General features: G+C 44.0%; 2 protein-coding genes across 2 annotated transcripts in view; one reads left to right on the top strand and one right to left on the bottom strand.

The window, feature by feature from the left end:
• LOC121861207 (chaoptin-like) overlaps positions 1–5,928 on the top strand; it is a 63,241-nt gene extending 57,313 nt beyond the window's left edge. The window contains exons 8-14 of the mRNA XM_042358830.1: positions 137–315; positions 1,665–1,848; positions 2,279–2,404; positions 3,461–3,571; positions 3,921–4,012; positions 4,916–5,059; positions 5,669–5,928. Coding sequence (XP_042214764.1) covers positions 137–315; positions 1,665–1,848; positions 2,279–2,404; positions 3,461–3,571; positions 3,921–4,012; positions 4,916–5,059; positions 5,669–5,927 — 1,095 coding nt within the window. The 3' untranslated portion in view covers position 5,928. The remainder of the gene's footprint in view (positions 1–136; positions 316–1,664; positions 1,849–2,278; positions 2,405–3,460; positions 3,572–3,920; positions 4,013–4,915; positions 5,060–5,668) is intronic.
• A 4,820-nt stretch (positions 5,929–10,748) lies between these two features.
• Positions 10,749–14,633, bottom strand: LOC121861257. Its single transcript, XM_042358903.1, has 4 exons — positions 14,593–14,633; positions 12,792–12,931; positions 12,200–12,631; positions 10,749–11,757 (listed from the first exon to the last, which is right to left on the bottom strand). Exons 2-4 carry the CDS (start codon positions 12,922–12,924, stop codon positions 11,288–11,290), a joined length of 1,035 nt encoding a protein of 344 aa, XP_042214837.1. The 5' UTR covers positions 12,925–12,931; positions 14,593–14,633; the 3' UTR covers positions 10,749–11,287.
• Positions 14,634–16,092: the final 1,459 nt, after the last annotated feature.

Below are 16,092 nucleotides of genomic sequence, written 5' to 3'. Positions count from 1 at the left end.
AGTAAACAACAGACTCATAAATATTGATGAAAATAATGTCCTAGATGTGTGTGTGTGGAACTTTCTTCATACGTGGTACTTTCTCTAAACGTGTGGTACTTCCCCTATACGTTCTCATGTGCGGTACTTTCCCCAGGACCTTCAAGGATTCACGTTCGACGGACTGCAGAACTCCCTGATGAACCTGAGTGTGGCCAACACATCCATCAGCGCTGTGCCGGACTTCGACCTGCCTCGCCTGATGCATCTCAACGTCTCTCACAACATATTGTCTTTCCTCCCCTCCGTCTCCATGGCTAACCTCTCCTCCATCAGGTACGTCCTCCTCCTTCAGATAGGTCCTCTTCCTTCTTCAGATAGGTCCTCCTCTTCCCTAGCGCTGTAATCAACTTCTCCTGCATCACTTCCTTCCTCCTCCCTCCCTTCCACCTCTTCCTCTCCTCCTCCCTCCCTTCCATCTCTTCCTCTCCTCCTCCCTCCCTTCCACCTCTTCCTCTCCTCCTCACTCCCTTCTACCTCTTCCTCTCCTCCTCCCCCCTTCCACCTCTTCCTCCTTTCCACCTCTTCCTCTCCTCCTCCCCCCTTCCACCTCCTCCTCAACAACATCATCAAGACCCTCATGAAGCCGTCTTGTATTTTTCTGTCGTTCACTCTATATCAAAGACACACCTCAAGGGGCGGCCCCGCTCACGGTAACACTGTCAGGTGAGTTCCCGTGTCTCCGTTCTCAGAGGTTCTTAACATAAATGTCCCTTCCTCCTCTTCCTCTCCTCCTCCCTCCCTTCCACCTCTTCCTCTCCTCCTCCCCCCTTCCACCTCTTCCTCCTTTCCACCTCTTCCTCTCCTCCTCCCCCCTTCCACCTCCTCCTCAACAACATCATCAAGACCCTCATGAAGCCGTCTTGTATTTTTCTGTCGTTCACTCTATATCAAAGACACACCTCAAGGGGCGGCCCCGCTCACGGTAACACTGTCAGGTGAGTTCCCGTGTCTCCGTTCTCAGAGGTTCTTAACATAAATGTCCCTTGTAACAGACGACGGAAGAATGCACTTACCCTAACCTAACCTTAACCTAACCTTAACCTAACCTAACCTTAACCTAACCTAACCTAACCTTAACCTAACCTAACCTAACCTTAACCTTAACCTAACCTTAACCTAACCTAACCTAACCCTAACCTAACCTAACCTTAACCTTAACCTAACCTTACCTAACCTAACCTAACCTAACCTTAACCAAACCTTAACCTAACCTAACCAAAGCTAGGTTAAGATTAGTTTAGGTGACGTAGGAATGGAACCTCTTAGGAATGTGAACTCTGGAATTTATACCTTGGCTATCAATGTCGTCTTGTAAAGTAAGGTGTCTCTTGTAAATGTCTCTTGTAAATAAGTGTCTCTTGTAAATGTCTCTTGTAAATAACTGTCTCTTGTAAATATCTCTCGTATATAACTGTGTAGAGAATAGATCTAAATTGTCTTTATATTATCTCTCCCTTTATCTCTCTATCTCTCTCTCTCTACCCCCAAATATGTCTCAAGCAATGTTTCTCTCCGTGTCTTTCTCTACCTCACAATATCTCTCAAATAAGGTCTCTCTCTCTCTCTCTCTCATAATATCTCTCAAACAAGGTCTCTCACTATCTCCCTCCTCTACCCTACAGAGTGTTGGATATCTCTTACAACGAGTTACCTATCCCAGCCAACAGCGCCTGGCAAATGTTACCTCGCCTCAGAGAACTATACATGCAGAACAACCCGATGCGCTCTTTGACCAACATGTCCTTCGGTGGTCTGGAACGCTTGGAGGTGCTTGACATTCGTGATTTACCCTTCCAAGTCTTTGAGGTGAGTGGGAGGTGTGTGGGTGGGGTGTGTGGGAGGGTATGGGGTGTGGGAGGATTTGGGATGGTGAGTGGGAAGGAGAGAGGGGTAGTGGGAGTGTTATGGGTGTGAGTGGGGAGGATATCACAGTGTAGGAGTGAGTGGGCTGTTTCTGGTGACTTTAATGTAACATGAGGTGATTTATGAGTGGGATATAATGATAGTGAGGGGGAGGGAGAAGGAGAGAGGGAAGGAGGGAGAGAGAGGGAGGGAGGGAGAGAGAGGGAAGGAGGGAGAATGAGGGAGGGAGGCAGAGGGGGTTTATGATAGGGATTTGTGGGTCATATTTGTTTACTTATGGTAGAGTGAATATGAGAAGTGATCTGTGTATTGTAAAATCTCTCTCTCTCTCTCTCTCTCTCTCTCTCTCTCTCATCGTCTGCTACTCCTACAGGCTGGCTGCTTCAGTACGATGCCCTGCCTCCGTCGCCTCTACATCACCACAAACCCCAACATGCCGAGGTTCAACTTGGCCAAGGCTCTCCACAACGTGCCGTCCCTACAGGAGCTCAACCTCGAGGTAAGGTCGACCCCCAGCTAAGGTCGACCTCCAAGTAAGGTCAACCTCCAGGTAAGGTCGACCATCAGGTAAGGTCGACCTCCAGGTAAAGTCGACCTCTAGTTAGGGTCGATCTCCAGGTATGCTTGACCTCTGTCCTGCAGTTTCCCTTCAGTCGTATTTCACCATTATTATCTCTCCTCCAGTAAGGTGTAAGGAGAGTGTGTTGAAAGGTGGTAGAGTGTGTTGAGAGGTGGTAGAGTGTGTTGAGAGGTGGTAGAGTGTGTTGAGAGGTGGTAGAGTGTGTTGAGAGGTGGTAGAGTGTGTAGAGAGGTGGTAGAGTGTGTTGAGAGGTGGTAGAGTATGTTGGGAGGTGGTAGAGTGTGTAGAGAGGTGGTAGAGGTGGTGTGTTGAGAGGTGGTAGAGTTGTTGAGAGGTGGTAGAGTGTGTAGAGAGGTGGTAGAGTGTGTTGAGAGGTGGTAGAGTGTGTAGAGAGGTGGTAGAGTGTGTTGAGAGGTGGTAGAGTATGTTGGGAGGTGGTAGAGTGTGTTGAGAGGTGGTAGAGTGTGTTGAGAGGTGGTAGAGTGTGTTGGGAGGTGGTAGAGTGTGTTGGGAGGTGGTAGAGTGTGTTAAGATGTTGTACAAAAAGTCTTAAACCTTTCACAGCGGGAGGTTACCCTAAGCTGAATAAAATCGTCTAGCGGTAGCCAGAATAAAATGGCAAGTGCGTGACACGCGGTGAGAGGGTTAAGGTGTTGCTAAAAAAGTCTTAGGATGATGTGAAAAAAATGTTTAGATGTTGTAAAAAAGTGTAAAAAAAAGTCTTAAGATCTTGAAAAAAAGTCAATATGTAAAAATGCAATGTGATGTAGAAGGTTTTAATATGGTTTAAACAAAAAATCTTAAAATGTTGTAAAAAAAAGTCTTAAGATTTATACAAAAATCTTAAGCTGCTGTAAAAAAAAGTCTTAAGATGCTGTAAAAAAGTCTTAAGCTGCTGTAAAAAAAAGTCTTAAGATGCTGTAAAAATGTCTTAAGATGTAAAAGAGTCACTAATAGACGGACACAATTTTACAGGTGGACGGAACACTGTCAAAGGAATTACTGAGATATGAACTGCCTTACCGTCTCACCAACATTACTTTGATGGGGCCACGAATGAGGAAGATCTCCCCCACAGCTCTGCAGGTGAGTGGTGGTGGTGATGGTGGGGGGTGTTAGAGGTGTGTGGGAGGTGGGGATGGTGGTGGTGGAGAAGGTTAATGGTGGGGTGTGGGAGGGGGAAGATAATTGTGGTTGTGGAGGGTGGTAGTGGTGGTGGGGGTGGTGTGGGGTGGTGTTGGTGATACTGATATTGATAATGATATTAATGATGATGACTGATAATGATGACTGATAATGTTGATGGTAATAATGAAAAGGTGGGAATAATCACATTAATAATAATAATAATACTAATAATAATAATAGTAATAATGAATACTGCACGTTGACAAAATTAACCAAAAAATCACTTCTACCCCGTGTGTGTGTGCAGGAACTACGGGCCAGAGAACTACAGCTTACCTTCTACCACACACGGATGGAGGAGGTGCCGAGTGACGTGTTCAAGAACCTAGGACGTGTCAAGTGAGTAGCTCTCTCTCTCTCTCTCTCTCATTACCTCACCATACTTATATTGTACAGCACTACTACTATTACACTATTACTACTATTATCCTACTATTACTACTACTACTACTACACACACACACCCCAAACGTATAAAATAAGAAGAAAAAAAAGAATCGAAACTTTTTATCACTATATAATTAATGTTGACACAGGGAGCCAGGTACACGTGAAAAGTTGACATTTTGTGGCCCAGCTGTTTACCTGCCTTATACAACTCATTAAAACTCCATCACGGAAACTTAACTTTTTATCGAATGTTTAAATGTCAATTACTATTTTTTTGGGGGGGGCGGGGTTCATTTATATATAGATGATTATATTTGTGTATATGAATCTATAATGTGTTTCTATATGTAGGTTTGACTTAGTTATTAGGCTCATAGGGCGTCATATAAGGAAGGTTTTATATTGGTTTAGATTATATAAGTTTTTAGTACAGGTGCAATATGTAGATATATATTACAGGTACAGTCATTACCTGTAGCTTAAAGGTGATAACTGAACTGATTAAGCAACCACAGAAACCCCCAATAATGCCCCTTAAACCCCCAGAAACCCCCCAAATTCATAACAACCTTCAATAAACCTCAGAAACCCCCAATAATGCCCCGTAAATCCCAAACTACCCCCCAGAAATCCCCCAAACCCCTAATTAACCCCTAAAACCCCAAGAAACCCAAGAAACCCCCCAACAACCCTCAGAAATCTCCAACAAACCCCCAATAATCCCCACTTAAACCCCTAAAACCCTTGTAAGCCCCCATAACCCCACCCAAATAAACCTCTTAAACCCCAAACAAACCTCTTAAACCCCAAACAAACCCCAGAAACCGACGTAATAACCTCTCGGTGTTCCAGGTTCGTGGCGGTGGCAGCGCTGAACAACTCCATGAAGAAGCTTGGTGAGCCCTCGACCACCGGCTACCCTGGGGCCCCTCACTCAGTCTTCCTCACTGACCTCCGCATGCACAACAACAACTGGAACTGTGACTGTGGCATTGGGTATGTCTCCAGACGGGGGGTGGAGGGTATGACAGGTCACTTTGGGTATATTCAGGAGTACTTGAGAGGTCATTATAAGTATGTTAGGTTACTAGGGGTATATTAAGGTCACCAGGGTATATTCTTAGGGTATGTTAGGTCACCAGGGATATATTGAGGTCATCTATGGGTTATGTTAAGGTCACCAGGGGTATGCTAAGGCCGTGTGGTAGACACTAAGTTTACCTGACATCAAAATTTAATTAGTAGTGTTCAGGTAATCAAATATTTGTGTTTTTTTTCCTTAGTCGGTGTTAAAAACTCACCTCTAATTAATTTAAATATTTGTTATAGTATTTGTTAAGTATTTCAGCTTCTGTTAATCACTTAGTGCAAAGGTCCATCTATATTTACCAGAACAATTTAATTTACGAATCTCTTACAATCCTGATGTGATATTGGTATATTTGACTCTTTCCCCCAGCACTAGAGAGTTAAACCTCTTATAGTCGTGTAGAGTCTCATTGTTACTGTTACGTCATGTTGGTTGGTATCTGTGTGGTCTAGCTGGCGTGAGTTAGTTATGATGTGTTCCCGTGTGGTCTTATGAGTGTTATCTCCGCCTTACAGATGGATTGAAGGTTGGCTGAAGAAGTGGCGCCAGTCTGTGTGTGTTGACAAGGGTCGCCTGGAGGAGTACCTACGCTGCCAGGACACAGTGCACCGCCTCCGTCAGACACCCTGTAGTAACAAGAAGGACAAGTCTATCATGGAGGCCCTCAAGACTGACCTCGAGTGTGGCTCCACCGCCGCTGCTCCTCTCATATATCCTTCGCCCTTCCTTTCCGCTCTTATGCTGGCGGTCCCTTTCATCCTGAGGGCGCCCTAACCACCCCTTGGCGCAGAGAGGCGGGACTTGAGGACGTCAGTGTTGCGTCCAAGGTTCATCATGGACACCGCGGACTCCCTCATCTCTCCCTCGCCCTTCCTCATACCTACCCTCCTTCTGGCAGTTCCTCTCACCCTATGAGCGCCCTCACCTCCCCCAGGCGTAAACAGACGGGAGTTCAGGACGTCAGCGTTGCGTCCAAGGTCGTTTTAGAATCAGGATACGTAGCAGTCAAGTCCATTCCTCGCGAGTACACGTTTAGGGTGTCCACACGAGACCCGGGGCACGACCCTGTGCTTGTAGAACACCGAGAACTTGAACTACAGTCTTTAGAACACCAGGAAGATGATCCACTGCTTTTAGAACACCGAGTTAATGATCCAGCGCTTATAGAACACCAGGACCATCAACTACAGTCTGTGAAGTCTTCAGAACACCGTGGTCAAGATCCAGCACTTCCAGAACACCAAAATCACCATTCACATCCTGTACAACCCCAAGCACCTGATCCGACTCTCCTGGGACACTCACCACGTCAACACAAACTATCACAGAACACCAGGATAAAACACCTCCAGGAATTACATGCCACCTCTACAAGTACACCAACAACAGGTACCAAGTCTTCAGTGGCAGGTGAAGCTCCCACCCGCAGCGCGTCTTCTGTCCCGCAGTTTACTAAGGCAAGACATCGACGCTGCATCTATCGTAAATCTTCATCGGGAATTTCCAATCAAACCAAGACGGAGGAAGAGTCCTTAGTACTCAATGACACTCTAAACTCTCCGGTACTCTCAGCAGTGCCCTCTTACCACGGTCTTACGAAGCTTAGAAGACCTGTGTTAAAGAAGATTGAGAGACCTGTCTTTTGGTGGGTCTCAGGGAAGCTTCAAGTGAGAATAGAAGATGAAAATCAGACAAGGAATTCTTTCATCTCCAGCACACACGACAGAGACGCTGGGACTGAAGCTCCACAACACGTCTTAAAATCAACAACAGAGGGAAAACCAGATCTAAGAATATCAATAATAGACAGAGAGAGTAAAAACGTTATAATCAAAGGAAATGAAGTGATGGAAATAACAAGAAAAACAAAAGAAGATCGGACTGTCGCAGATACAACCCATCCTACAGAAACTGACGAAACCATAACCCATTTACCTATCTCGGAGCATACTAATGAACCCCCAGGTGATGGCCCTCCTCTAGGTACGTTCTCAGGTGTTCTCTCTGATCGCAAGTGTCTGCTGGAGAACACAGAACACCACCAGAGGGAAGATGTTCTCCGTGAGGTACTAATGATGAGGCGGCGGCTGGTGTGTCCGGGTGTCAGCGGAGAGGAGGATGACGGTGCTGTCACTCTCTGTTTACATGAGTTGTCCCTCCCACCTGTTCTTCCTCCTCCTCCTCCTCCTCCTCCTCCTCCCCCTCCTCTTCCTTCCTCTCTCTTTCTCTCTTTGTCTACTCCTCCTCCTCCTCCTCCTCTCTTCCTCCTCCTCCTCCTCCCTCCTCTTCCCTTACTTCTTCTCTCTCTCACCACCTATCCAGTATCCCCTTCCTTCCACCTCTCCTCCTCCTCCTCCTCCTCCTTCCTCCTCCTCCTCCTCCTCCTCCTCCTCCTCCTCCTCCTCCTCCTTCCTCCTCACGAAGATAAGATATTTACCTGTCCATCTTATCTTAGTTGAGCTTATCTAAATTAACTTACGAGACGTTCTTAGGTGAGACGAGAGAAAGAGTCGGGTGTGGGGAGAGAGAGAGAGAGAGAGAGAGAGAGTCGGGTGTAGGGAGAGGAGAGAGAGAGGAGAGAGTCGGGTCTAGGAGAGAGAGGGAGAGAGAGTCGGGTGTGAGAGGAGAGAGAGTCAGGTGTGCAGGAGAGAGAGAGAGTCGGTGTAGGAGAGAGAGAGAGAGAGAGTCGGGTGTAGGAGAGAGAGAGAGTTGGGTGTAGGGAGAGAGGAGAGTCGGGTAGGAGAGAGAGAGAGATAGTCGGGTGTAGAGAGAGAGAGGGCAAACATCTACAAAACGGAACCATCTACTGTAAAAATTAACTACAAACTAAACGTGCAATATTGTATATGGAGTTAAGCATAGCACTGTATTCCCCCCCCCCCCTCTCTCGACAGCTGGTTCAAGTCCTCCTTTGAAATAGCAGGACGTTGACTAAGACGGTAATCACGTTCCTCGGCTCTGGAATCTCGGCTTTATTGACCTACATGTTATTTCTTTCTGCCTTCATGAGATCAGGTTAATTAAGGTGATTTTTTTTTCCTTTATTTCTATTCATTTGATAACTTTTTTTTAGTCATCCTCTTTCGTGACCTTTTCCACTCTCTAACCCCTTTTTTTTACCCTTTTCTTTCTCCCTTTCTTTCCCTCTTTTCTTCCTTCCCTTCATTTCCTTTCCTCCATTTTTTTCCTCTTCTCTTCACTTACCTTTCCTTCTGCCCTTCCCTTATCTTCCTCCCTTCCTTCTTTCCTCTTCCCTTCCTTTTCTTTCCTTCTTTCCCCTTCCTTCCTCCCCCCCCCTCTACCCCTCCTCTTTCAACAGGATGTGTATATGATGATGATGATGTGAGGTGACCTTTGACCTCACCTCCCCACCCACAGTGTATAGTTAGAACATATTAGGATTTCTATATAAAGGATGAATCGTGTTTACCTGTTGACTATATGATATATTATTATTGTGACTCTTATAATGTTTTGTTCTTATAATTTATTTTGTATATTAATGTCAGATAATGATGGTGTCATTATTATTATTATTATTATTATTATTGTTGATGTTGATGTTGTTCTTTTAATGTATGTGTGTGTGAGAGAGAGAGGTCTGTCTGTCTGTCTGTCTGTCTGCCTGTATGTATGTTCAGTGGTTATATATATATATATATATATTATATATTTTAGTGTAGATGAGTAATTGTGTAATTCTTCCCGTACTGTACTTACATTCTGTACATGTGTACTTATGTGCTGTACATGCACACATACATACAGTACATACACAATAACACATACATACATACATACATACATACATACATACATAACATAAACAAATACTTTACCCCTGATACCTTCCAAGTACACAATTAACTTCACACACACACACACACACACACACACACACACCTGTCATTAAAGATACCTGATACATATTATTGTTAGTAAATCTTTATACTTCATTTAATTGGTAATATAGAAATAAAGAGTATGATACTTCAGAGGTGTTTGGTCTCCACCTTAACTTCTTACTAAATAAAATAAAATTGTTTTATTCTTCCTTTCTTTTGTTCGTTGTTTCATTTCCCTCTGTATAACGTGTTACCTTCTACAGCGACCGTGGGAACACACACACACACACACACACACACACACACACACACACACACACACATTAGTCTTTACCATGCCACCTGTTCTTCAAAGTTCTCTATAGGTAAACTTCATCATCATTCATCACCTTCATTCCTAACACCTCCTCCCCACGTCTTACCACTCACCTACACCATATACTCGTCTTACTATAGGTTTCACACACCTCTCGTTACGAAATTAAATCGTGCACACGGAAAGTAACTTAAATATGTGTCACTTGTCAGTCATGCTATACGTCAGTGAGGTACTACCGCCTGGGAAGATATTGGAAGCATAATGTGTTGTCTAATGGTAGACCCTGCTGCCATATGTGACCATGTCCCAGGTTGATGATCTGACTTTCTGCCTCACTTACACACAATTGTAGTCTTAATTGTTTCTCTTACTCTGACAACACTCTTGATTTTTTTTTTCATTTCTGTATTTTGGGTTCATTGTCCCCTCCCCCTAGGCCCTGATGTGGGTTGATGACCTGTGCCTGGGTGGGCTAATCCCCGCAAAAAATAATTACAAAAATCATGATCATAATAATAATACAGTAATAATATCTTTACATGAGCTTCAAGTTAGGATGACTCTATCTAATAACAATCATTACCATATTAAAGTGTACTGCTCACTGAGGAAGACTTTTGATATGTAAATTAAAAAAAATGCAGCTCTGACTAATTAATTTGGCCGTATTATTATGACTGAATGTTTCATTTTATACACGCTAATACAAATAATAACTCCAGATATTAATTAACAGAAATATCTAGTATTAAAGTTATATTTTGCAAAGTTCGCAGCAAAACAATATCATATTACATTTTTAATTGATAGGAATAATACGCCATTTTATGTTGTATGCAGAAATAGTTTAATTTTATGTTTTCTTTTATACAACTTTAACGTCGTTTTCTGTTAGTTCCGCCCAGTACGTGCGAACCACAGGGCCAGGGTGACACTATTACCAGACGAACGTGTACTGTACGGCGTCCCTTTGCCTGCAGTGGTGATGGTTCTCCAGTATGGGCGCACATGGCTCCTGTAGGTATGTTGATTGATGTATCTGCCTCAGTGGTGGAGTAGACGGTTAGCACCAGAAGGGCTTTATGAAATTGCAACAAATTTTCAGATGTTATTTGAGTGATAATGTACAGGCTAGGAAGTTAAGTGAGGTTAGGTTAGGTCAAGTTCTAATAGGTTCTGTACATTGCCGTTTCGATTTTATTTCATCCAAACAACATCTCTGGATACAAATGAACGAATTCAATCCAATACAAATCATAATTAAAACACCGGATGAAATGGTTGTTCATTTCTTGACATGTTAACAAAAACTAGTAGTGTTTTTGCTCAGTTATTTCCCTCTTTCATGCCCTACCCACTAACAAGTCATCGAAAAATAGGCTAAAAAGAAGAAAAAATAATGTTTCGATTGTCAATTTGTTTTTTTACATACGACATACGCTGAACCAACCTAAACTATCGTACCTAATCTTACCAAATTTAACCTAACCAAACCTTAAGGTAATACATTAAGGTTGGGTAAGTTTGGATATGTTCAATTAGGTTAGTTTTGGTTAGGTTGGGATATGTTGAGTTAGGATAGTTTTAGATAGATTGGAATAGGTTAGAGAAGCAGGAGCCTAGACGTTAGTTTATTTTATTTTTGAGTTTATCACCTGTTGTCACACCCTCAAACACAGGTCAGGGAAACTTTGCTTACCTATTAACTCTTTTATTCAACAAACTATGCTTTAGTTGCTGTAGCTTGTACAGTAAGATACAACTATAATTCAGAACAAAACAGTGAAGGATAACAAACTTCTTAACTCACTCCGCCAAAATATATGCGTGTGCTAGAATTTAGTGTAGTTTGTCATAAAACATTTTCTATGGTGGATTATTTTTACTCGAGAGGGTCTCAATTGGCACTAGTTAAGGAATTCATTGTGTTCTAGGGAATCTTAACGATATTCAGAGCCTTTCTATCATCACTAGGTTCCCCACCAGAAGGTAGCTCTCTCGTACGTGGTCTCGTCATCGTTGTTGTTGTGATGTCTCAGTGAAGGGGTCTCCCAGTGGACCTCACGTGTGTATGGTGGTGGTGGCTCTGATACGGGGCCCTCGCCCATTCTTGACATTTGGGACCAATTCTTGACACTTTCTTTGTCTAGGGGCTCCCTTGCGGTTTGCTCCTGAGGTACGGAGTCGTAGCTAGAGAAGTTGCTCAACGGGTTAGAGCCCAAGCTGTCCATGAGGTCGTGAGTTGTTGATTGGTTCGGCCCTGAGGGAGAAGTTGAGTTGTCGGCTTGTGTGGGCGGCCCAGTAGGTGGGTGTGGGTGTATTAGGCGTCGTATATACCAACAGAACACGAGGAACAGCAGAAGGATGACGAAACCGACCAAACCGCTATAGAGATGCTTTAAGCTTAAGTAATTCTGTGTCGGAGTCGGCGTGGACACCTCTGTAGGGAGAATAGCGGTGTTCGTCAGGTTGAGATCTGTTGAAGTCACGTATACAAACATTGTATCTCTCGTCTGTTTCGTTAATGGGGTTCCATTATTTATGTGGGTTTGAATATATTTTTGGGTGTCAAGTGTACAGTAGAATCTCCACCCCAGTTTATTTCACCTTAACATTAACCACCCTAACGTTAACCTAACCTAACCTCATCCCCCCAAGTAGTACTAATCTTTAGGTGAAATAAGCTGGATGGTTGTGGGAGATTCTCCACTTAATTCCTTTATACTACACATGTACAGGAATTATTATATTGTAATGAACTGTATAGAGAAAAATTAAAACCTCGGCATGAATTAAACTATTTTGAGGGATTTTCTACAAGGAAAATACACACACACACACACACACACACACACACACACACACACACGCTCAGTACTTACCAACATTCTTACACGGCACCTCGTAGAAGGTGACATTCTGCTCTGATGTTATCGTCGCCCTGAAGTCCCTGGTGATTTCCTTACGTAGCATGATGGTGCAGGGATTATCCGAGAAACTGTTTATCCCGACCTTCATCTGTCTGCCGTCCATCAGCCTGATAAAGTAATCGAGTCTAGAGAAAGCAGATTGAGATGGCCAGCATAGTGAATAATTTTTGGTCACCTCACTCTCAGTCACCGAGACGACATCTGAGTTATTGTGGATGATGTCTACTGTTAGGCTGGAGGAGAGGGGGGAGTCCTTTTCAGGCTTGAGCTCAACCTTACAGATGAAGGACGAATTGGCAGGTTCCACACCAAAGATGATTTCAGAGCTCTTTAGAATATCACGAGATGCCATGTTTAGTGAAGTCTCAGCTCTCTCGACACAATCTGGAGGATGAAGGCATAACAAATAGCGATAGTTCAGAGGATGACGTCATTATACTAACAGAATAGTACCCGTCCTTAAAGAGTTAAACTCGCCCCCTAAGGGTTCAACCATCACCATCATCATCATCATCATCAAAGGGTTAAATTATCGTTCACTTACCGGAGACTAATTCAGGAGAGGAGAGGACTTCCAACGGTAGAGGGCGGAGGAAGGGGATGAGGAGTAGGACGAGGCAGAGGGTCATGCTGGTTGAAGGACGAGGAGCACCACACGTCACTACACACCACCACATACTAGCACTGAAAGGAAAGGTTAATGATGTAAATGATTATGACACAAACACACACAGGCTATGATCGCCGTTGGTGGCTGGCGTTGCCATATAGACGTGAGAATATACCTGACCGCTTAACTTCAAGATAAAATGCTAAATTAACCTATTAACATCTTGTAGTGATATTCTTTTGTTTTAATTCGGTGTTATATTAATTGTCCAGCGTTTTGGTAAGATCTGAAGTGTAAAATATGATGTTATTTTTTAATGGCCTTCCTATGTGTGTATTAATGTTAACTATACGATTTACAGGCATTTATGTTAATTTATATACTGTTATCCTCTTCGCCACTGATCGGCTTGTTAGCCGCTTGGGCGATCGGTCACGTCTCTGCCACGCACTGTTGGCAAATACTGGGCATGCACCGGCTCCTGAATGTACCTGAACCCGCTCCAGTGTTGGTCAAGTCTTGTCTTGAAAGAGCTCACACTCGGTGCCGTCACAACACTCTCTGGTAGATTGTTCCAAGAGTTTACAACCCTCACTCCGAAAAGGTTTGCCCTCACAGTTTTCTGGACTTGCGGCTTCTTCAATCTTGAGCTGTGACCCCTTGTGGGGCGAGCGTCCGCCAGCTCCAAGTAAGGACACTCAACTGAGTAGTGCCCTCTGAGATGCTTATACACCTCAACTAGGTCCCCCCTTGCCCGTCTGTAGTATAAGCTAGGCAAGTTCAGGCTCTCCAATCTCTCAGGGTAGCTGAGGTGCCGAAGTGCAGGCACCAGTCTGGTGGCCCTCCTTTGAACATTTTCAACCAACTGACAGTCCCGAGCATATCTCGGGGACCAGACGGGGTGACAGTACTCCAGATGGGGAAGCACTTCACTCTTGAAGATCGTTACGAGGGACGGACCGTCTAGATATCTTAACGACCTTCTTATAAGACCCAACAATTTATTTGCCTGATTTACCTTCTTCTCACAATGGCCCGAGAACTTCAGCTCATTGTCAACATACACACCTTGGTCCTTCTCACATACAGTCTCAACTAGTGCAGTTTCTTCATCCCGCTGGGACATATGATGCGCCTCCTTACCGTTGGTACGCCCCAGGTGCATCCTCTTACACTTCGTGACATTGAATCTCAGCAGCCATTCCTTCGACCATTCCCGAAATAACTTAGCGTCATCGGCAAATATTTGTATGGAGGAGTGTACAACGTCAGGCATGTCATTTATGAAACAAACAAACAACAGCGGGTCCAATACACTGCCCTGTGGTACCCCGCTTGTGACAGGTACGGATGACGATTTCGTCCCATTAATCACCACACACTGCTTGCGGTCATGTAGAAAATCCTCTATCCATGCTGGGACATTTCCCCGAATTCCGTACCCTTCCAGTTTGATTTCCAGCCTTTCATGGGGTACTCTGTCGAAAGCCTTGGCAAAATCTAGGTAAATGTTGTCGATATTACCACCCCGTTCCAGAATATGGGTCCAAATATCCAATACCTTGAGCAATTGTGTTAAGCAGGAGCGCCCCGGCATAAAACCATGTTGGCAATCCTTTACAAGATTGTTTCGTATTAGATGTTCCATTGCGGCATCTCTGATAATACTCACAGGTATATAAGTTAATTAATATAAAACTTTCAGGTATATATCCGAACAAATATTGTGACCTACGTGTATATTGAGGAATCACAGGTACTGGGTCTTGACTTACGGATCTCTGAAGACTAAATGAACGCGACACTGATACGTACAGACACACAGGGAGGAAATATTTTAGTCCCATATCTCTCCATCTTCTGTGGTTTTTGTTACCAATGCAGAGAAAATGGAAGCAAATAGGATGTTGACGAGAGAGGAACTAAGATATCCGTGTTTGTCTGATGTTATGGTAAATAGATGTGTTGTTGTGTTATTGTTGATAAAGCCGGAAGTCCTCTCTCTCTCTCTCTCTCTCTCTCTCTCTCTCTCTCTCTCTCTCTCTCTGAAGTAAAAATAAAAAAAATATAACATTAATATTCATTTATAATCAGTTTCTTTTATACATTTGTTGCTGATATAATGTGTATATATACAGTATATGTACGTATCCATGTAAAATTTGTATGTATCTAATGTATACCTGAATGTATGAATCGACAATGTACGCATATAACATTGTTGCTTTATGATGTATTAATAATCAAATATTGTATGAGATTTTAAGTGAAGTCTTGATTTCATTGTTTATTTAGAAATACACCGATCTATCTAATTCACTTTAAGCTACGGTACAAATATGTCAACTTGAATGACTGCCTGACTGGATAACATGACTGACTGTATGACATGACTGGTTGACTGGATAACATAAGAACATAAGAATAAGAAAATAAGGAGTCTAGGACGATACAAGTTGCCGTAAAGCATGAAGGCTGTTGCTGGTATTGCCCTGACTGCATAGTCAAGGTGTACGAGGCGATTGTAAGCTATAAGGGAACGAGTTCCCTAGGGACGAAATTAGATGAACCTGGATCCTTGCTGGTTGCCAAACTTGAACAAGTTGGGAGAGAGATCCTTGCCAAGACTAAGGAAGTAGCCGATAGAATGGAGGTGGTAGTATAGGGGCGAGTATCCACTACAATGAATACACTGCTGTGCGCCATGCTGCCGCGACAACTCAGTGGCTACACCATCACTTAGCTCCGGTCTCGTCAACCAGATCAACGCTCCTCAGAGAAGTAACATTCCACCAGACAAACAAGACATGAGGGACCTGCTACAGTCTCTACACCGCAGGATGGACACCCTCGAGCAGCTCTACTCCTCCAAGTCTGCTGCTGATCCTGCCCCTGACCCACGCACTGTGTCCTACCGACCCCGACAGCCCATTCCTGCCTCAGACTAATCCGCCAGCCCCCAGCACAGTGTACCTACCTTCTGTTGGTACCATCAACGTTTTGGTGCTAATGCTAGACGCTGTGAGGCTCCCTGCAACTTCACGAGGAAGCGACGTCGACGAGGGTTGGTAAACGCCACAACCTCCGTCACTTCACGCTCGCCGCTGCATGTCACTGACCGCATCCATGGTCTCAGCCACCCAGGTGTACGGGCCTCCCAGCGCCTTCTCACGCAACGTGTTGTCTGGCCCGGCATCAAGGCTGATACTCGGAAATGGGCTGTCCAGTGCCTGGC

The sequence above is a fragment of the Homarus americanus genome, unplaced genomic scaffold, assembly GCF_018991925.1.
Source record: "Homarus americanus isolate GMGI-L3 unplaced genomic scaffold, GMGI_Hamer_2.0 scaffold21314, whole genome shotgun sequence".
NCBI lineage: Eukaryota > Metazoa > Arthropoda > Malacostraca > Decapoda > Nephropidae > Homarus > Homarus americanus.
The sequence above is the reverse complement of the archived record's forward strand: the minus strand, read 5'-3'. Positions and strand labels throughout refer to the sequence as shown.

Bases quoted from the DNA above. Each gene is read 5' to 3' on its own strand.
- LOC121861257 (XM_042358903.1), bottom strand. From the start codon at position 12,924: ATGTGGTGGTGTGTAGTGACGTGTGGTGCTCCTCGTCCTTCAACCAGC. The intron at 12,632-12,791 runs GTAAGTGAACGA...TTCATCCTCCAG, and splicing joins CTCTCCTGAATTAGTCTCCG to ATTGTGTCGAGAGAGCTGAG. The intron at 11,758-12,199 runs GTAAGTACTGAG...TTCTCCCTACAG, and splicing joins GGTGCCGTGTAAGAATGTTG to AGGTGTCCACGCCGACTCCG.